This window comes from Trachypithecus francoisi, unplaced genomic scaffold (assembly GCF_009764315.1).
Source record: "Trachypithecus francoisi isolate TF-2019V2 unplaced genomic scaffold, Tfra_2.0 Lachesis_group2, whole genome shotgun sequence".
Classification (NCBI taxonomy): Eukaryota; Metazoa; Chordata; class Mammalia; order Primates; family Cercopithecidae; genus Trachypithecus; species Trachypithecus francoisi.
This window is the reverse complement of record NW_022681465.1, coordinates 164,150,508-164,173,726: the sequence shown is the minus strand read 5'-3', so window position 1 is coordinate 164,173,726 and position 23,219 is coordinate 164,150,508. Positions and strand designations below refer to the sequence as shown.

At 35.2% G+C, this 23,219-nt stretch overlaps 1 protein-coding gene across 2 annotated transcripts in view; it reads left to right on the top strand.

The window, feature by feature from the left end:
* SLC12A2 (solute carrier family 12 member 2) overlaps window positions 1-23,219 on the top strand; it is a 105,707-nt gene that overhangs the window by 60,848 nt on the left and 21,640 nt on the right. For both annotated transcript variants that reach the window (XM_033181364.1, XM_033181365.1), the window contains exons 11-17: window positions 2,510-2,617; window positions 3,649-3,772; window positions 4,882-4,983; window positions 6,174-6,329; window positions 7,593-7,692; window positions 12,869-12,980; window positions 17,242-17,382. In XM_033181364.1, the coding sequence (XP_033037255.1) occupies window positions 2,510-2,617; window positions 3,649-3,772; window positions 4,882-4,983; window positions 6,174-6,329; window positions 7,593-7,692; window positions 12,869-12,980; window positions 17,242-17,382 (843 nt within the window). The remainder of the gene's footprint in view (window positions 1-2,509; window positions 2,618-3,648; window positions 3,773-4,881; window positions 4,984-6,173; window positions 6,330-7,592; window positions 7,693-12,868; window positions 12,981-17,241; window positions 17,383-23,219) is intronic.

Below are 23,219 nucleotides of genomic sequence, written 5' to 3'. Positions count from 1 at the left end.
TCTTGTGTGATCTAATGAGGCTGTATAGCAGAAATTAGGTTTATTCATTTTAATCTTGACTCATCTGTCCTTCACAATCTCCTTCCCTAAAGATAAGGTTGTCAGTTCTAAGTAATCCAGCATTACCATGAAAAAATAGTGACTATGAAAAATGCACAGCATATATATAACTACCAAATTGTTATTAAAGGGCTGAGTAGAAAATAATCTTTTCAGATTTTCTCCCCACTGTTAGAAGTCTGTGCTACTGTCTTTAAAACACTTCAGAGATGTATTCTTCATATTCAACCTTAAATCTAATGGAAGATCTAGGGAAAGATGTTTAGTCAACAGGGTGGTTTATGTGTACGTGAAATCAGGCTTGTGCATTGTGGACAGGGATTGTACCTGTTGCTAACTTTTCATTTGGTTTAAACAATTAAATTTCGGCCGGGCGCAGTGGCTCAAGCCTGTAATCCCAGCACTTTGGGAGGCCGAGACGGGCGGATCACGAGGTCAGGAAATCGAGACCATTCTGGCTAACCCGGTGAAACCCCGTCTCTACTAAAAAAATAAAAAAAACTAGCCGGGCGAGGTGGCGGGCGCCTGTAGTCCCAGCTACTCGGGAGGCTGAGGCAGGAGAATGGCGTAAACCCGGGAGGCGGAGCTTGCAGTGAGCTGAGATCCGGCCACTGCACTCCAGCCTGGGCGACAGAGCGAGACTCTGTCTCAAAAAAAAAAAAAAAAAAAAAAACCTGATTTCCTTATCTCTTTGGTCTCAGTTGACATGTTCTTAGTCATATAAATGAAAGATAAAATCTCTACCAATGAAGCAAATAATCTGAGTGATGATCACCATTCACTGCTGGGAAATTTATAATACCATTCACAGCTGCTCAAGTTGACAATAGTTGAATCCACCACACAACTCCTCCACTTTAATTTTGTGTTTTGACAAGTTTCACAGATTCAGAAGTACACAGTGAATACCTGTGTACTTATCCTTCAGTTATATTTACTAGTTTATATTGTACCCTATTTGCTTTGTATGTGTATGTGTATAGTCTTTTTCTCCTCAAATAAGTTATAGACATCATGACATGACAATCATTTCGAAGTATTTAACGCATTTTGTGTAAGCACAATATGGTTATCCTACTTAAGAAATTAAACATTGATGAAATACTGTTATTTAAATATATATCCTATGTTCATATTTCTCCACTTGTCCCAGTAATGTCCTTTATAGTATTTTCTCTAAGTCCAAGATTCATCTAGGATCACACATAGTATTTAGTTATTGTGTCATTTTAAAATCATTTAATCTAGGGGAGTTTCTAGCCCACAGTAATCTTTATGACATTGACAGTTTCAGCATTTGAACCAGGTTGTTTTGAATTGTGCCCCTCAGTTTGAACTTACCTGATTCATGAGCTTGGTGATCAGTCCTTTATTGTTGGTGTTTTTTTTTTTTTTTTAAAGTTTTCTAAGAGGAAATATTTGAACATGTACATAGAGAAAGCAATATAATACACCTAATACCTATAATACCCAGCTTTATCAGTTATCAATGCATGATTAATTTTGTTTCCTGTGTAACTCCTCCTATCCCAGATTATTTAGAGCAAAACCCTAGACTTTAGATCATATCTTCAGCTGGAAATATTTCCACATTTAGCTCTAAAAGATAAAGGCTTAGAAAAAAATAGTCTAACCACAATACTATCTTAACATAAGAAACAGCCTTCCTAATAGAAGTACATGATGGCACTTATGCAATACTCTTGCCAAAACTTTTACCTCATTTTGATTAACTGTCTAGATAGTACTAGTTTACTAGAATTACAGAAATGAGAATAGGTTAAGCAACAGAATGATGATGAAGTCCGAAAAATCCAGAGCATGAGATCTCCATGAGAGAAATGATAGAAACATAATAAAAGGAAAAGGAAATGTGAACCTGTTGATTGAAAAAGACTGAAGAGACATATAAACCAAATATAATGTGTAACTTTTTTTTTTTGGATCCTGATTTGAACAGACTATTTTTGAAAGATAAAAAAGGGTAATTTTGGGAATTTGAATGCTGACTTGCCTTTTTGTGGTACTGTTAAGCAATTATTAAGTTTTTAAGCTGTGACAGTGGCATTATAGTTAAGTTTTCAAAAGTCCTTACCTGTTAGAGATATGTACTGAAATATTTATGTGTTAAAGGATATCTGGGACTTGTTTCAAAATATTGTGGGGAATGGCCCTACATTGATCATTGTTGAAATTAGGTGGTGGGTGTTAGCAGTTCATTATTCTCTTCTCTCTACCATTGTGTGTGTTTAACATTTTACGAAGGAAAAGTTTTCTTAAGGTAAGGGCTAGTGGTAAATTTGTTTCAGATATTTGTAATGCACATAGCATTGTTGTTATTACTATAAAATTATCCCAGTGTTAACCTCCTTCAAAATGTGACCACATAATATTGTGTTTTTTCTGAATTGTGAGATTTATTTTTCTATTTCTGTCACTTTTATTTAAGGTAATGAGTATGGTGTCAGGATTTACACCATTAATTTCTGCAGGTATCTTTTCAGCCACTCTTTCTTCAGCATTAGCATCCCTTGTGAGTGCTCCCAAAATATTTCAGGTAAGTGTTTTTATATTACAGGCTTTATTAAAGGGAGAGTTAAAGTAATGCTTCTTAATTTGGAATTGTTGCTATTTACAAATTTATTTGTTTCTGTCAACCATATATATACATATATATGATATATATGTGTACATAAAGACATACATAATTTTACGTGTATGAATGAACGTGAATATGTTTGTTTATATAAACGTTTGTGCATTTGCCTGCTGTCAAGGTATAGTCTGAGTTGTCTTTTTAGAAGTGCTGGATGTTTGCTTTTTTAACATATTTAGCATACATTTTCAAGATGTCTAAGGTATAGGAATGCAGTCTAAGACTGCAAATAGGAAGTAGCAAAATATCTTTGTTCTAGTCAGTATGATGTCAACCTAAATATTTTATTTTACAAATATTTAAGTACCAAACATGTGCTACACATTGTGTACATTACTTGAGGGTATAATGATGTATAGGATAGACATTATCTCCTTTTAGTGAGCATTAAACAGCTGAATACTGATGGGAAGTACTTTTTATTGCTAAATCAAATAAATGAATGTTGATTCTGCAGTCTTGTTCTTAATGCTGTATTTATAGCCAGTGAGTATACTAAAGGTAGAAAATATCATTTAAGACAGTGTTCAGCAATGTTTTAAGAAAGGTAGTTAAGTTTTATAGTCAGGATTTTTATCTGCTTTAAGATTTCGGCTTGTTTTTCTTAAAATAGGTCACAACTATATCATATTTATCAAGCTTTCAACTTTGTTTTTACTTGTATGCCTGCTTCTCTGATTTCTTCTTCATAAAATTTAATTTCAACATGGGGATAGGGTAAGGCAGATAGAAATTTTGACTAGCATCCTTCTGATGTTTGAAATGTTTGAATTTCCTTTACATTTTGTAGGTGAAGCAGTATGTGGGACAGGATAAAAGAGATGACCAAGAATTAGAAACTTGAGTCTCAATCCTGATTAACCTATTAGAACTATCAGCAAATCTATATATCTAATTTTAATATATTTCATTTTAATGTTTTCTTTCATTAGGCTTTATGTAAGGACAACATCTACCCAGCTTTCCAGATGTTTGCCAAAGGTTATGGGAAAAATAACGAACCTCTTCGTGGCTACATCTTAACATTCTTAATTGCACTTGGATTTATCTTAATTGGTTAGTTATATAAATGGTGTGTTATTGTAGATTTTTGGTGCATCTATATTCTAGACATTGAATTATTAAATTATTAACAATGTTATCTTGGTATACTGTCTCTTTGTAATCAAAGAAATTTTATAAAGTACTGTAACTAATAGCACTCAGTACATATTTGCTGAAATTATTGCCATTACCTAGTTCTCATTAGAGCTAAAGGGAATTCCTAGGTTATTTTTCCTAAAACAAATGTGACAATGGCATAAGGAAAAGGATTCCAATGTCCCCTGTGACATCAGTGCCTTTGGTGATCTATTTTTTTGGCACTCTGCCTCTGATCACAAGTGAGCTCTGTTGGGTCTTCCACTGCTAAAGACAACATTGGACTTTTTAAGGTTTAAAGAATTTTGTCTAACCTCTGAGACTCGTTGACATTAAAAGGCTGATGTACCACCAAGTGTTGTGGGACTATGTGGAAACTAACTCCCATCTGATGCCATTAGATGTGTATTTGGTGTAGCCACTTTCGGAGAACAAATGGGCAATATCTCGTAAACTTTTCTGTGATCAGCAGTTTTCCTTCTAGGTGTGTGCCCTGTAGAAACTTGTATATATACTTAAAGAGCCATATACAATAATGTTTCTAGTATTATTCATTATAGTGAAAAATGAAAACAACCTAGATCAATAGAAGAAAAATATGCAGCAGTTAAAGGAATAAACTTGGTTTTCATATTTCAATGTGGATGAATTTCAAAAATAAATGTAAAAGATCAAATTTCAGAATGATACATATGGTATGCTATTTACATAACTTTTAAAACACGCAGAACAGTACTATATGATGCATATAGACTATATATATCATAAAACTATATATGACTGGACAGAATATACCAAGTTTGGAGAAGTGTGAGATAAAGTATAAAGGGGATTCAATAGTTTGCATAGGATTGGATTCCTGAAAAGTAAAGTATATGAGGCATATATGGCAAAATCTAAATGTTTATGAAATCTGGATGGTAGTTATGGGGTGCTGTGTTGTTAACTAAAGGTTTGAAATACTTCATAATTTTAAAAAGTTAAATGTCTAATACGTCAATAAATCTCACACGTTTGTTTTGCAGCTGAACTGAATGTTATTGCTCCAATTATCTCAAACTTCTTCCTTGCATCATATGCATTGATCAATTTTTCAGTATTCCATGCATCACTTGCAAAATCTCCAGGTAATTTTACATTTTTAAAAAAGTTTATAAATATTATTTTTGATTTCAAAGAAAATAAAAGTATTGCCACATTTTAAAAGATATTATGTGTGGGATTAGTTCATTAATGCCAAGTCTGCCTTTATAGTTAATTCAAAGTAAGTCTTCAAAGATCTCTTTATCAGTAAGTTTACTGATAATATTGTTTGTCTTCAAAGCGTTTGGTAGCATTAATCTCTAATTCTGATAACAATGTGAAAAATTGTTACTTTTTAAAAAACTAGTTTTTCAATTTTTAGCTGATTTCTATTTTAGTTCTAAGAACATCATTATGATGTAGGTTACCTGTAAGAAAATGGTTGTAATATAGTGAATTCTGTAAAATTCTGACATAAGGGGTCTCTATCAACTGTAAATATATGAGACTTTTCTTATAAACTGTGACTACCATTGCAAATCAGGAAAGGAACTGAAGGAACAAAAGCATTGTTCCTTTTAAAGATTTGAAAGTCTGAGAACAGGGAAGATAAAGTATGAGAACTTTGGACACAAACATTCTAGCATCAGGTTTTTACTTTAAATATATAAATTTTATTGAAATGATCTTTTAAAATAATTTTGCCTGTGGAACTACTTACCAATGAAAATTTAAAAACATGGTCTTCAACATTTTTTAAAGTGGGCTTCCTTCATAAATACTTCACTAAATGGAAAGGTATGTGTTTCTGTAGTCGGCTCTTAGTTCTAGCATGTTGATTATGTTTTTAATAATTTTTATGAACATTTTGTTTGAAATGTCTTATATATTCATTAGACGATGGATATGTCATCCTAGAACCAGAAAATAAAGCCTAGTTACTACTAAGGATTCAGTTTGAAACCTTTTTTTTCTTTTTAAACCTTCTGTAGTTTTTAACATTCACCTAAGGTAGGTTGATTTACTCTTTTAATGAAGAGTTTATTGAATACAGAACTAGTAGGATACAGTAATGTGGAAATAGATATTACCTTTTCATAGTCATCAAGAATTGTCAAATTCAATTGTGATCAATAATAGTCTTTGACTTCACTTTTCAGTATTAGACTTATACTTAATGCTTAAAGTCCTCTCAAGTGTGGCAGCCCTAAAGAATGTTATTTTTTGAATACATATGTACCATTATGTAAAGCAGATGAAGTATTTGCGTGACTTATTTATTTGTTATTGTTAGGATGGCGTCCTGCATTCAAATACTACAACATGTGGATATCACTTCTTGGAGCAATTCTTTGTTGCATAGTGATGTTTGTCATTAACTGGTGGGCTGCACTGCTAACATATGTGATAGTCCTTGGGCTGTATATTTATGTTACCTACAAAAAACCAGGTTAGTAGCCTTTTTTGTTTGTATCCCAAGCTAGAAAACATCTAGAAGTTATTTTTCATTTTAAGCATCATCTTTTGGATGTTTGAAAGCTACTTTGTATAAAACCTAAAATACGTTATTTCCAAACTCTTAAAAGTTTTATTTTTTTCAAATACATGTAGTTTTAATAAAACAGTTACTTTGAGATTTTTTATTCTTATGGTTTCCATTCTTACTCATAAATTAAATTGATCCTATTTGTAGAAAAATAATAAATGCATATAATTAACATTTTGCTGCACTCACTATATTTTAAAATTATCTTTTGAAAGGATCCAGTTACAGTACTGTAGTAGCTATATAGCCTAATAAGCTAGGCTATTTATATATATAACCTACTGTGGTCTTAGAACAGTATTGAATAACATGGAGTTAACAAAATATTGGAAGACATAGTGTCTTTCCCACTAGGATACTGTGTAGCAGGGGAAATTGGACAAACTTGTTTTAACTGGGCAATGATTAGTGATTTCCTAGTATGTCATATTGATAACAGCTAAATGTATCTCCATGTAAGATGATGATGCTAGAGTATGTTAGGATTGGTCCCAGTATTGAGCATTATAACCTGTGACACAAGAAAGACCTGATGAGAAAGTCTTCATTTGGGCTTAATAGAATAGATTGGGAAGAGATTACAAGAGTAGTTTCAGTAAGAATACATTTTGTAATCCAGATATAAAATGATGAGCTTTTAGATTAAAATGGTAGCTCCAGAAATGAAATAAACCATTTTAGAAGAAATTATTTCTCTAACGTACCTATGAAGTCTATAAATTAACAAATGTCTAAAATCATTTGAAGTTCAAGTTGTTTATTCAATAAGAAATAAAATTTTCCTGTTCAAATAACCCAGATAGTTAAGTACTATAAACAAGTATTTCTTAACAATTAGAAATTTACTCATTTCCCTTTAGACCTTTGGCTATACAAACAATAATTTTAACATATTGATTTGTGAAACTCTTTTAGAGTTGTATGCACAGCATGTCTGCAGCCCTATCTCAGTCTTTTCTAAATTATACTTTTTCTTTAAATGAATTATAGTTCAGATTATCAGTCTTAATATCTTGCTGTATATGTGAACTATTGAAAGTACAATAGTGTATTTCAGCAATTGACTTTTTAAATGTGAAAGCATGTTTAATTCTCTGTGCCTCAGATTCGCTATTGATTGGTTGTTATTACTGATGTTAATGCTGCATGAACATTATCTTTCCACAGATGTGAATTGGGGATCCTCTACACAAGCCCTGACTTACCTGAATGCACTGCAGCATTCAATTCGTCTTACTGGAGTGGAAGACCACGTGAAAAACTTTAGGTATGTGATAAAGAAGGAAACATGGAAGCATTTTCTTTTTGCTGGCCAGTCAGTTCTTATTTTTCAGTGACATTTTCATGTGCATTTCACATTTTTAATTGGACTTGGGCAGTTTAATTATTCAAGAACAAAATTGTACAAAGAGAAAAATTAACATCTACCTTAAAAAATATTATGAGGGTTTTGGAGTTTTCTCACTTGAAGACTTTTAAATGATGCTTATCATCAAGTCAAAGTTTTATTTTCTCCATGGCCATTAAAGTTATGTAACTGTATGAGATTCATAAAGATTTTTTGACATGCCTTATTTTGTACATTACCAACATACTAAAATTGTTAGTTGTGTCTTATCAATGATTAACTGGAAGCAACTTATAGTGACAAAGAATCAGTGCTTATACTAAAGAGCATTTATTACTATTTTCCTCAATAAATGACTTTAAGAATATATTACCTTTTTGGATGGGCACGGTGGCTCATGCCTGTAATCCTAGCACTTGGGGAGACTGAGGCTGGGGGATCACTTGAGGTCAAGAGTTCGAGACTAGCCTGGCCAACATGGTGAAACCCTGTCTCTACTAAAAATACAAAAATTAAGCAGGCATGGTGGCGCATGCCTGTAGTCCCAGCTACTTTGGAGGCTGAGGCAAGAGTATGGCTTGAACCCAGGAGGCAGAAGTTGCAGTGAGCCAAGATCATGCCACTGCACTCCAGCCTGGGCGACAGAGTGAGACTCCATCTCAAAAAAAACCAAAAAAAGAATATATTATCTTTCTAATAGTTTATTAACCCTCAGTATAAACTTTCTTTAGTCATGAGTAATCCCTCCTTATTGGCTTCTGCATGATAAACACAAATCTTTCCTATGTTTAAAGAAACGCTGAAACATAGATAAGTGTCAAAAGAATTGCTCTACCCAGTCTCCCTCCCAGTCAAAGTAATTGTTTATTTTTTTGTTACTTTTTCGAATTCCCCTCTTCCTTTTTGCTAGAATAAAAGAGTTCTCAGAGACCACACGCAGGTCTTCAGCTTTAGTGTAGACAGAAATGGAGAAGGAGGAATGAGAGCCCTGAGAGGAAAACTTTTCACTTCAGCATATTTTGGATAGTGATGTCAAAGATAACAGAAAATAGAAATTATTCTTTTTATGTAAAAAGTTGTATCCTAGAACTGAGAGTATGACCAAGAGTCTGTTTATTTGCCATTAATTTAAAAAACAAACAAACAAAAAAACCCTGTTGCTTTGGCTCATTGTAGTAAAGGCAACATTAAAAAAAAATTATTTTTGGGCATGGTGGCTCATGCCTGCAGTCCCATCACTTGGGGAGCCTGAGGCAGAAGGATCACTTGAGCTTAGGAGTTGGAGACCAGCAGTTTCAGACCAGGCTAGGCAACATAGTGAGATCTTGTCTTTACCAAAAATTTTAAAAATAGCCAAGTATGATGGTGCATACCTGTGGTCGGGAGACTGAGGCTGGAGGATCGCTTGAGTCTAGAAGTGTCTAGGCTATAGTAAGCCATGATTGCACCACTACATGCTAGCCTGGGCAATAGCGAGACCCTGTCTAAAAAAAAAAATTAGCCCAATTTGGCTTTTTAATTTTTACGAGAATTATACATGAATATTGTGTAAAGAGGAAAAGCTAGTCTGCAAGGTTTGTCATGAAAATCATTAGTTGCCTGCTGCTCATATCCCTCTTTGTCTCACAACTACAGGTAACCATATTATTTACTTCATAAATATCATGCTTGTGTTGCTGCACAGTAGTCCCGTTACCCACAGGGGTTATGTTCCGGGACCCTCAGTGGATAGCTGGAACTGCAGAGAGTACTCAACTTCATTGTCATGGGTCAGAACACCTTTTTGTGGTTGTTGTTCATGTCTCCTATCCACAAAGTTAGTGCCTTTTCCATCTTAACTAAGCCCTTATTGCACATTACAGCTGCAACTCTTACAGTTTGAAGTACAGAAGCAAAACTAGCATGAATTTCTTTTTCCTTCCTTATAATTTCACAGTTAGAAGATTCATTTTCTTTCTGTAGATTTTAGTAACCTCTGCATATGATGTTTTTTCTTTCCTTACTAAGAACTTTCACCTTTTCACTTCAAGGAAGCATTTTACAGTTTTTCTTGGTATATTCAAATTGCTAGCATCACTACTCTTGTGCTTTGAGGGCATCATGAAGTAAAATAAGAGTTGCCTGAACACAGGCACTGCGATATGCAACAGTTGATCTGATAACCAGTACAGATTATTGGGCAGGTAGTATCTGTAGCACGGAGACGCTGGATAAAGGGAGAATTTATGTCCCAGGCCAGATGGAGCCGGATGTTGAGAAATTTCACCACACTGCTCAGAATGATGTATAATTTAAAACTTATGAATTGTGTATTTATAGAATGTTCTATATTCTGAAACAATGGAAAACAAAGCTGCAGATAAGGGGGGACTGCTGTACTTTTTGATTTTTAATTTTGGGTACTATCGACTGATGTCTTTCATCTGTATATGCCTACCACATGCATGCATCCTTACCTTTATACCCCATCCTCCCAGTATGTTTTATTTCATGATTTTGATTATATCAATCATATTTGATATTTCTATTTTTAAGACTTTTAAACCTGCTGTAACAGCTGAGCCATGGAGTAAATTAAATTACTGTTTTTTCTTTGCTACATAGCTTTTTTGTTTCCCCAAAAGTAATAATTTTTCTTCTTTCTTAACTATATTCATCACCGTCTTAACCTTCACCAAACTTGCTGAACGATTTTTGTTGTCTTCACCTTGTAGTTTCTTACTGTTTACTGTTTCTTTAATTTTTGGGATTTAGCCTTGTCTGAAATGAAGTATCTCTAATACTTGGCCAGGGAAGTTCGGCATTGGTGAGTGGAGCTTGTCAGTTGAAATCCTTAATGTGGATTAATGTGGCTTTGCTGGAAAGAAAGGCTTTCTTTTTGATCTGATTAGATTTTCCAGAAAAGATTCTTTTAATCTTCTGCTTGTAGGTAGAGCATTCTGGGAGCCAAGTGGAGAAAGGAGCTTAAAGGTTTCAGGGTTCAGTATATACATGTTCTTTAAACTCTCCTATTAAAAGTAGCTTACTTCTGCCCCCAGCTGTTGCTGGTGACTCCCAGACCAGGGGCTCTCTCCAGCAAATAAGCCCCAGCTTAGTAGGGTTGGGAAGGGACAGGGACAGTGACCTATCACAGTGATGGAAATGATTTAGATCCATCTAGTTACTTCTTGTGTAAACTTTTACTTTCTTTAACACACTGTTCTGCCATGTCCAGAGGGACCTACTGTTCCTAACTCCTAGGCATTTTGGTGATTTTTAGATGTAAAATCAGGTAGTTTCATAGCTTTCTCATGTGCTTTTCAGATTTCATTTTTTCCTGATTTGTCAAATCCTTTACTTTTCTTCCAGTTGCTTTCTAGCTTTCAATATTTCAATGCACTTGTGCTCTAGATATTTTTGTGGTTTGTGACTTTAAAAAAATCTCTATGTCATGGAGAGCTTTGAGAAAGGAGATAAAATCAAGGCAGATGTGCACTCTGCTGCTGTTACTCAAAATCATCCCTAATAAACTTTGTACTGTACCATTTTTGGTATGATAAAACTGTAGCAAATTATATCTTTGTGGTTTATTATTTAGTAGAGGTAGGGGCTACAAGTTAATTTCTCACAATAATGGATTCTGTTCGTTAGGGTATGGGTTAAACTACTGTAACAAAAAGACTGAAAAATACAGTGGTTCAAACAAGAGACGCATTGGTGTCACATGGTTGTCCAGAAGTAGAGAGATGGTTCGTGGCAGGTAAGCAGATTTGCTGTACTTTGGTCACTCAGGACCCACATTCCTTATCAGTCTGTCATTCCCTAGCTGTTTTTGTTCATGTGGTCAGAGTCATCACCGCATCCATAGTCTAGCTTTCTGGAAAGGGGGAATAATGTATGGAGGCAGCATAGCTTCCTTTTTTAAAGGACATGCCCTGGAAATAGGAACATACGGGCTATAAGTTAGTCATTGGGCCACATGTAGCTTCTAGGAAGACTAGGAAATATGCTGTCTGGCTAAGGAGTTATGTAACTTGCTAAAGCTCAGAAAGCCTGGAGCATGATTTCATGTTTGATTGCCTCAAAGCAACTCTCCCAGACAGAATTGCTTTACCAGCTCATTTGCTAAAATTCTAAGTAAGATGGTATTTTTTGAAAAGTCATTATTTAGGTTTTCATGCTTATTTTAAGGACTCCTCTAAAAGTTAATGTTTAAGTCAGAAATTGTAGTCTGCAGTTCACTTTCTGTTATAGTTTATTTTGATTATATAAATCCTTGTCTTAAAGAATTTTTGCCAACCTGTTTGGACCTACCAAATGGAGACCTGTATATTTTTTTCATTAAATATCAGTGATTTCCATTTCTAGTCACTGAAAATCAAGAGTTACAAATATATGAAAGGCATGCCACTGTCTCACATTTGCAAAGGCAATTGAATTCAGTTTTGGCTTTCATTATTGATAGCTAGAATTAAAATTTCTAGTTAAAGTAGAAATCTTTTTTTCACCATAGGTGATTTTACTCACGTGACAACAGTGATTAATGTTAAGCTAGATTAGAGAGGGCTGATACCATGAAGTAGTAGTAATTATGAAGTGATCAAGCTGAGAAGGAAAGTGACCTGTTTTGTATGTGAAGGCAAAGCTGTGCTTGCAGGAAGTTTTGCAAACTCTGTGGAAGAATTATTAATAGAATATTTATTACCTTTAGAAAATGAAAAATTGTTACATATTTGAAGGCAAAGCTGTGCTCGCAGGAAGTTTCGCAAACTCTGAAAGAATTATTAATAGAGTATTACCTTCAGAAAATGAAAAATTGTTATGTATTTTTTTAACTAGCATGATAATTTCTTTCTGTAATACCTAGCAGAATCTTGATGTATAATATTACCTGTTATTTTAGAGGGACATTTGGCATGATGTTTGTTCCAGGATTTTGTTTCTGCATTTCTCATGTACCAAGAAGTCCAGGTTAAAAATATTATTTTTGAGGATCCTGTGGCCTGCGTTTTAAGGACAGTTGAATCAGAAAGCTTCTTAGAGAAACAACTTAAAATCATGTTCTTGTTGCCAGAAACACAAATTTATCTAAATTTGTCTTTTCATCTTAAATTAGGCCACAGTGTCTTGTTATGACAGGTGCTCCAAACTCACGTCCAGCTTTACTTCATCTTGTTCATGATTTCACAAAAAATGTTGGTTTGATGATCTGTGGCCATGTACATATGGTAAGTATCAATTTTGTTTTCTTTTTCAAGTTTTTTAAAGTTTTATTTTGGGTTCAGGGATACATGTGCAGGTTTGTTATATAGCTAAACACAGGGGTTTGGTGTACAGATTGTTTTGTCACCCAGGTAATAAGCATAGCACCCTGTAGATAATTTTTTGATCCTCACCCTCCTCCCATCCAGTAGCCCCCAGTGTCTGTTTTTCCCTCCTTTGTATCTTTATGTACTTAATGTTTAACTCCCACTTATAAGAGTGAACATGGGGTATTTTGTTTTGTGTTCCTGTGTTAGTTTACTTAGGATTATAGCTTCTAGCTGCAGCCATGTTTCTGGAAAGGAAGTGGTCTCATTCTTTTTTATGGCTGCATAATATTCCGTGGTATATATGTACCACATTTTCTTTATCCAGATGGGCATTTAGGGTGATTCCATGTCTTTGCTATTGTGAATGGTGCTGCGATGAACATGTACATGAATGTGTCTTTATGGTAAAACAATTTATGTTCCTTTGGAGATATGCCCAGTAATGGGATTGCTGAGTCAAATGATAGTTCTGCTTTGAGCTCTTTGAGAAAGCCATACTGTTTTCCACAGTGGCTGAAGTATAATTTACATTCCCACCAACAGTGTATAAGTGTTTTCTTTTCTCTGCAACCTCACCAGCATCTGTGTTTTTTTGTTGTTGTTGTTTTTGACTTAATAATTGCCATTCTGACAGGTGTGAAATAATTTTTTTATACTAAAATATTTTTATGCTATATATAATTTGTAATTTATAGGGCTTTCTAGATTGGAAATAATTTGACAAGCAAACCTTTTTTTTTTTTTTTTCAGGTAGTTGTTTTTTTCAAAATATTTTTGCCCTTAAATGGTCTCGAAGTAGCATTTTGGAACAGATACTGAATTTTGAGCTCTCATTGTTTTTCTTATTCATTATGAGTAGATTTTAACAAACTGTGTTGTCCTTATAGAGTGGTTTGGCTTTTTGATACTTATGGAGTCAAAATTCACTGTTATTTTTCTCATTAATATGTTTGAAACTGGGCCCCTTCCTTATACCTTATACAAAAATTAAGATGGATTAAAGACTTAAACGTAAGACCTAAAACCATAAAAACCCTAGAAGAAAACCTAGTCAGTAACATTCAGGACAAAGGCATGGGTAAAGACTTCATGACTAAAACACCAAAAGGAATGGCAACAGAAGCTAAAATTGATAAATGGGATATTATTAAAGTAAAGAGCTTCTGCACAGCAAAAGAAACTATCATCAAAGTGAACAGGCAGCCTACAGAATGGGAGAAAATGTTTGCAATCTACCCAACTGACAAAGGGCTAATATCCAGAATCTACAAGGAACTTAAACAAATTTAAAAGAAAAAAACTACCCCGTCAAAAAGTGGGCAAAGGATCTGAACAACACTTTTCAAAAGAAGACATTTATATGGCCAAGAAACATATGAAAAAAATCTCATCAGAGAGAAATGCAAATCAAAACTACAATGAGATACCATCTCACGCCAGTTAGAATGGCGGTCATTAAAAAGTCGGGAAACAACAGATACTGGAGAAGATATGGAGAAATAGGATTGCTTTTACTCTGTTAGTGGGAGTTCAAATTAGTTCAATCATTGTGGAAGACAGCATGGCGATTCCTCGAGGATCTAGAACCAGAAATACCATTTGAGCCAGCAATCCCATTACTGGGTATATACCCAAAGGATTATAAATCATTCTTCTATTAAGACACATGCACATGTATGTTTACTGCGGCATTGTTGACAACAGCAAAGACTTGGAACCAACCCAAATGCCCATTAGTAATAAACTGGATAAAGAAAATTGGCCGGGCGCGGTGGCTCAAGCCTGTAATCCCAGCACTTTGGGAGGCCGAGACGGGCGGATCACGAGGTCAGGAGATCGAGACCATCCTGGCTAACACGGTGAAACCCCGTCTCTACTAAAAAAATACAAAAATCTAGCCGGGCGAGGTGGCGGGCGCCTGTAGTCCCAGCTACTCGGGAGGCTGAGACAGGAGAATGGCGTAAACCTGGGAGGCGGAGCTTGCAGTGAGCTGAGATCCGGCCACTGCACTCCAGCCTGGGCGACAGAGCGAGACTCCGTCTCAAAAAAAAAAAAAAAAAAAATGTAGCACATATACACCATGGAATACTGTGCAGCCATAAAAAAGGATGAGTTCATGTCCTTTGCCAGGGACATGGATGAAGCTGGAAACCATCATTTTCAGCAAACTAACCCAAGAACAGACAACCAAATACTGCATGTTCTCACTCATAAATGGGAGTTGAACAATAAGAACACATGGACACAGGGAGGGGAACATCATACAGCAGGACCTGTCAGGAGGTGGGGGTGTTTGGGGAGGGATAGCATTAGGGGAAATACCTAATGTAGATGACAGGTTGATGGGTGCAGCAAACCACCATGGCATGTATATACCTATGTAACAAACTTGCACATTCTGCACATGTATTGCAGAACTTGTGTGTGTGTGTGTGTGTGTGTGTGTGTGTGTTTTAAAGTCCCAATAACACTTGGGAACATTTACTTAACAGAAAAAAAAACGGGGGTTGGAAAAAATAGACAAATTGTGATAAATATCTTCAGGGGGAAGTAGTATCTCTGGTATGTAAGAAGAGCAAAATGAATGCTGAATTTCTAAGTTCAAACACTTAGTTGCCAATTCTTTTTTGTTTTAGCCAGAAGAGAACTATTAAAAATGACGAACTTTTTAAATCCGAAAGTAGTTTTTAGTTTTTTGGCATTGTGGTTATTAAGAACAGACTGGATGATGGCTTACCTGTGCTGCATAAGAAAGTAGTTTTTAGTTTTTGCATTGTGGTTGTTAAGAACAGACTGGATGATGGCTTACCTGTGCTGCATAAGAAAGTAGTTTTTAGTTTTTGGCATTGTGGTTGTTAAGAACAGACTGGATGATGGCTTACCTGTGCTGCATAAGAAATAGGGGTATTTGTTGGATTAGCTTCTCTCCCAAGTTCTGTTCTTCATCTTGCTTTGGTTCTAGAAGCGCGTGTTGTATACCTCATGTCTCATCCCCAGCTGGTTGTTCTGCTTATACAATGGCAAAGTCAAAGGGCGTGTGTGTGTGTGTGTGTGTGTGTGTGTGTGTGTGTGTGTCTAGGGTGGTGGAAGGATTCTTGGAGACACTGACCCCACTTGGGACTTGTGGAGTTTTCTAGTTTGTCTCTGAGCTGATCAGCTAAATCAAGGCTTGAGCATAAGACGTTTACAAATGAGACAATTTCCCTACTACAAAAGGTAAATTATATTTTTACTTATTTACATTTAGGGTGTGTTCTCTTAAGCTTATTTTTAGATTTTTGTTTTATATATTTGTGTATAAAACATTTTGTGTATTGCTTACAAGGATCAAAATAGAGTTATGAGTTAACAAAGCTCATTTAGTTTCTCCTGTTATTTCATCCTTTAACAGAATTTTGAAGAAAAATGCATTAATATTATATAGCTCACTTTGATTTTCAGTGATATTCTCAAGTTAGAATTAATAACACAGACATTTGGGAGTAACGAAAATCAAACTAGGGAAACTTTCTGTAGAAAAATAGAAGGTGGTTATTTTACTCTGTATAATCTCTTCATTTTCTTTTTTTTTTTCTTTTTTTTTTTTTTTTTGAGACGGAGTCTTGCTCTGTCGCCCGGGCTGGAGTGCAGTGGCCGGATCTCAGCTCACTGCAAGCTCCGCCTCCCGGGTTTACGCCATTCTCTCGCCTCAGCCTCCCGAGTAGCTGGGACTACAGGCGCCCGCCATCTCGCCCGGCTAATTTTTTGTATTTTTTTAGTAGAGACGGGGTTTCACCGTGTTAGCCAGGATGGTCTCTATCTCCTGACCTCGTGATCCGCCCGTCTCGGCCTCCCAAAGTGCTGGGATTACAGGCTTGAGCCACCGCGCCCGGCCATCTCTTCATTTTCAATAGCTTCTAACCTCTTTCATTTACTTAGAATGGAAACTTAATTTATTTTTAAGTCTGTGTTTCTTCTTTCTACTGGCATCCTTGTGCCTTAGCTATTCCATCAACTCTACTTTTTTCTAATCTTATGTATTAAAAAGACTACATGAAAATAAAATGCTATTGTTATACTTTTTCCGCCCCTACATTTAGTCACCTGTTTCAAGCCAGTATAACAGGATGAATGGTTTATGTAAATGTGAAGTAGATTACTTTTTAATTAAATATATTATTAATATTTTTATTCACAGGGTCCTCGAAGACAAGCCATGAAAGAGATGTCCATCGATCAAGCCAAATATCAGCGATGGCTTATTAAGAACAAAATGAAGGCATTTTACGCTCCAGTACATGCAGATGACTTGAGAGAAGGTGCACAGTATTTGATGCAGGTAACTTTGTTAATGCTTTTCAAATGCCTACATTTTAGATTTGTATAAGCTTTTTAACACTTTTTAATTCTAGATTTCATAGATTTCATTCTTCATACTAATACAAATGATAAATCTTTTTTTTATGTCTTTATTAAAGTAAACTACTTTGGGTCGCCTGGCTAGTTCGATCAGTAGAGCATGAGACACTGAAAGTAAACTACTAGGATTTGTATAATTCAGAATTAAAGGGACCGTAGAAATATTGTGTTGTTCTGTGTTAACTGTGTAATTGTGGAGCTACTTTGTTAAAGTAGAGGTGGGAGACTCAGAGTATTGTCTTCTGATCCCTTTTTGTTGTGTGTTTCTTAGAACTTGATAAGCACAGGGTTAAGAATAGCCAAGGCAATCCAGGAAGAACGGACAGGGTAGGCTTGCTTGATAGGAAAGAAAGCCCTGTCAAAAAACTGTAGTAATTAAGACATTGTGGTATTGAATATAGCGATGGACAGTTAGATGAATGGCACAAAACAGAAAAAATAGCACAAAATATAGCGATAGACAGTTAGATGAATGGCACAAAATACCAGAAACTTAACATACATGACAGAGGTGCTATTGAAAGCATGGGCCAGAATAATTCATTATTTACGTGAAAAAAAGACTGGATCCTTATGAAAACCACACAAAACACATCTCCAGATGGATTAAACACCTAAATTTAAAAGGCCAGTTTGTTTTGTTTATAGAAAAAAATTCTAAAACAATTTTATGACCTTGAGCTAGGGAAGAGTGAGGCACCAAAAGTTGAGTTCAGTAGTTTTGTAGTTTAAAATTTTGAGATTCTAAAGAAAACATGAAAATAAGAAAAGGAAGCAGAGACCAAGGGAAGATAGTGATCCTGACATGTAATCAACAAAAGATATGGTCCAGAATACAGACAGAAATACTATGTCAGTAACAAAAAAAAAAGCAAAATATATGTACAGAGAGGAAAACTAAATGACAGAAATAAAAATTAAAAGCACAATATACTCTTATTCCATATCCATTAGACTGACCCCAAATTAAGTTTGCCAATACAGAGTGTTAGAAGTGGCATAGAGCTAGCTGGTCCAACCCGCGGACTACGTGTGGCCCAGGATGGCTTGGAATGTGGCCTAACCCAAATTCATAAATTTTCTTAAAACATTATGAGCTATTTTTGTGATTTTTTTTTAAACTCATCAGCTATCATTAGTGTTAGTATATTCTGTGTGTGGCCAAAGACAATTATTCCAGTGTGGCCCAGAGAAGCCAAAAGATTGGACACCCCTGAAATAGAGCAACTGGAAATCTTTGAACTGCTGTGGTAATGTAAATTGGACAACAACGCTGTCCAAAATATGAAAGCAACCTGGCAAATTGTCCTGCAAATTTGGTTTGAATATTCTAGGACGCTCTGTTCTTAGGTGTGCATCTCACAGGAACTTTTGCACATGTGAAGAAGGCTATATGAAACTTCAGGCCGGGCGCAGTGGCACACTCCTGTAATCTCAGCACTTTGGGAGGCTGAGACAGGTGGATCACCTGAGGTCAGCAGTTCAAGACCAGCCTGGCCAACATGGTGAAACCCTGTCTCTACTAAAAATACAAAACTTAGTCAGTTGTGGTAGCACACACCTGTAATCTCAGCTACCTGGGAGGCTGAGGCAAGAGAATCTCTTGAACCCCCGAGACAGAGGTTGCAGTGAGCCGAGATCACGTCAGCGCATTCCAGTCTGGGTGACAGCGAGACCCCATCTCAAAAAAAAAGAAAAAGAAACTTCATGGCAACATCGTTTGTAATAGTGAAAAAGAATTGGAAGTAACAACCATCAGTCACAGAAATGAAAACAGTACAGATGTAGGGTAGAATTCTATGCAGTGGTGAAGGGGAGCTATCAACATGGATACACCTCAGGAACAGTGCTTAGGAAAAAAAATAGCAAGTTTAAAAAGTATAGGAACAATATGAAGATTTAAATATTTTAAAAAGTAGTAAATTTTACATGTATGAATTCCTAAATGATAGAATACATAGTAAAAATGCAAAGAGAACGTGAAGAACATTGGAGGCTTTACTGTGTTTCTGATGTTTCTTAATGGGGTGGTAGATATATGAGTGTTTATTACTTTATACTTTATTCCTTTTTGTATGTGAAATACTGAAATAGGTAGAATGCTACACTGGGTCATATGGTTATTTCTAGTAGGTAAATCTTGTTTCCTTCATATAATTTATAGGAACATTCTGATAACCAATTTATAGAAGCAATACATTTTAGGAAGGAAATAAATGAAAATTTTTCTTTAGAGCAGTGGTTGTTAAACTTCAGCATGCGTCAGAATCATCTAGTAGACTTGTTAAAACACAGATCGTTAGACCCCACCCCAGAATGAATCAGATCTGGGGTGAGGGCCCAGCGTTTGCACTTCCAAGAGAATTTGAGGTGATACTGCTAATTTGGTTCAGGGACTATACTTTAAGAATCACTGCTCTAGGAAGTCTCAGTGGTATAAATGATTCTTTTGTAAATTTGGCAGGAGCTAGAATTCATCCTCCAAATTACTCTCATCCGCCTAATATATTTACTGCAGTCGGCCATGACAACTGTATCAGTGTGCGGCAAAGTTTTAGGATAAATAGAAGAATATTGTTTTGAGAAAGATACTTAGGAGACTGACTTTCTAGCAGAGCTGTCTGAGGAACTGTATGAAATATTATTACGAATAGGTGCCAGTTGCCTCTGTAGAACTAGTAACTGAAATTGTTAGTGTAAGTTGCCACTGAGAGTATTTCTCTTTCCTTTCTACCGTTGGGAAACCTGTTACACAAAGTGTCAAATGTCTTTTAGTTGTTTATTACCTTGGTCAAAAGAATTTTTTACATTAATTTGTTTGTACAGTAACTTTTAGTATATTGTAGAGCTGCTGTTTTTAGATGTTATTTGTTTTACTGGACTTACCCTCAATTTTTCTCTATCCCCTCATCTTTCTAGTTACTAATTATAATCTTAAGCATCTATTTATCATTAAACCTGCGTGTAAGTATCCAGCTTCCACAACAAAACTTTTTTTTTTGAGACAGAGTCTCACTCTGTCTCCCAGGCTGGAGTGCAGTAGCTGTAGCTGACTGCAGCCTCGACCTCCTGGGCTCAAGTGATCCTTCCACCTCAGCCTCCTGAGTAGCTGGGACCATAGGCATGCACTACCGTGCCTGACTGGTTTTTGTAGTTTTTGTAGAGATAAGGTTTCACCATGTTGCTCAGCCTGGTCTTGAACTCTGAGCTTGAGCAATCCTCCTGCCTCAGCCTCTCACAGTGCTTGGATTATAGACGGGAGCATCCATGCCCAGCCTAAGACTTCACTATTTTAAGGAAGAGACAATCTTATCACCAAATAGCTTGCTTAAAGACCTCTTTAAGCAAAGGACATTAGCACTGCTAATTTTCTTGTTTTGTATGTTTGTAATTTCCTTGTCCCTTTAAATTTTTTGTAACGCAATAGCCACCTGATTATCAACTCAGTTTTAAACCTTCATATTTAAATAGCAAAACTAAATACATTTTTTTTTGGTCAGCAAATTTTGACTTAAGATGCACAGGAAACATTGCTAAAGATTTGAAGAAATAACACAGTGGGAATGTTTGAAACTAGTGTAATAAGCTTCAACTGACTGCATTTTGCTAAATAAGTTTCAATTATGTAATCCATGAAGAACTCCTTTCCTATCACATAGTAAAGAAGTGTGTTGTGGAGAAGACATATTTTCAGTAGTAAATTACTCCATTGATAAACATATTGTTATTTGGACACTGAAAACATTACCTCTGACTGAATAGCTACTTTGATTGGAATTTGCAAAGGATTTAGGGATGAGAGTGATACATATGAAGTTTCAGTCATTCAAGGGAAAGTTATTGCAATAACAAAATTGAAAATATAAGTACACAGAGTACAGCAAGATGTTATTGTTAACTTTATAAAAATAAAACCTTTTAATTATTACAGGATTATAACACATTTCTGTGAGTGACCTGACAGTATTTTGTACCATTAAGAAGGTACTGGTTATCTTATGGCTTAGTTCTTTAAAAAGCTGTCAACCTAAAGATATTCTTGGTTTTCTTTTACTCCCCAATTCCTTCCCCACCCCCAATTAAAAATACGCTGTGTGGTTAAGATAGTTTTAAAAAACTAAAATGAATATTTTTATCTGCCTCTTCAAGTCAAAGGTGCTTTCATTATTGAGTGGGGGGAACATTTACTTCTTGAAAGAAGTCTGTACATGGATGGAACACTTTGAAAACAGATGTAAGCTTTACAGAGTTAGGGATATTTCTTCTGTCCTAATTATCCCAAGTAGCAGGTCAACACTTGATAAATATTTGAACTAATTTTTTCAAAAAATGATATAAGTATGTCACAGATAATCCTATGTGACCTCACACTATATATACACATTTAATCAGTGACATGAATCATGAGAGCAAAACCCATCAAACTCTTAGAAGAAAACATAACAATAAGACTTCACGGCATTGGATTTGTTAGTGAATTCTTAGATATGACACCAAAAGCATGAGCAACAAAAGGGACAGATAAAAAAGATTCATTGCGGCGTCGCTCACAATAGCCAAGAGGTACAAGTGTCTCCCAGCAGAGGAGTGGATAAGCAAATGTGGGGGGTGTGTGTGTTGTGTGTACGTAAAATGAAATATTATTCAGCCATAAAAAGGAACGAAGTTCTACAACATGGATTAACTTTGAAGACATTATGCCAAGGACGCATACTGTTATTTCACTCATACAATGTCTAGAATAGGCAGATTCATAGAGACAGAAGTGGCTGTTACCAAGGGTTGGAGGGAGAAGGGGATGGGTAATCATTACTTAATGGTTATAGAATTTCTGTTTGGGGTGATGAAAAATGTTTAGAAATAGTATATTATATAACAGATGTATAAGAAATAGATATATATAAGATATATAACATAGATATATAAGAAATAGATGATTATATAACATTGCAAATATAATTAATACTATTGAATTGTACATTTAAAAATGGTTAAAATGACAATTTTTTATTTCTCTTTTTCTACAATAAAATCTAAAATGTGTGTGCACACCATCTTGGAAACAGAATTTTCTGATGTGTTTAGAAATCTTAGATTGTAGTGGATTTGGGGGGATACTTTGGCCCTCTGTGTCTGCAGGTTTACATCTACAGATTCAACCAACCATGGCTTAAAATTATTTGAAAAAATAATAATACAACAATAAAAATAATACAAATTTAAAAATACAGTATAACTATATTGTATTAGCTATTATGAGTAATCTTGAGATGATTTAAAGAATAAGCGGGGATATATGTAGGTTATATGCAAATACTATGCCATTTTATATAAGGGGCTTGAGCATTTGCAGATTTTGGTATCCAGGAAGGGCTGAAGGGAGACCCCGAAACTGATTCCCTATTGTTAAACATACTGAGTTGCAAATCCTGATGAGGTTACAAGAAAAATTGATGGAACAACTGAGGAAGGAAATTAGCCAAATGTCAGCAAAAACTTTTGCATGATTGGTAGAACAAATTCAGATTTTAGTATTGATGTGATTCAGAACTGCATTCATTTGGACTTTTGTTTGTAGTTTTTAATGGCTGTTATCAAAATATATAAATGAGAATACCACTGTATTATAATTTTTAAAATTATATTCTATTTCTCTTAGTAAAAATATGAAAATTTTGGTAGATCCTAAAAGTACAAAAATGTACATTTAGAACTTTTCAAGTATTTTGTTTTTAAATTATATTTTTGTGTATGTTT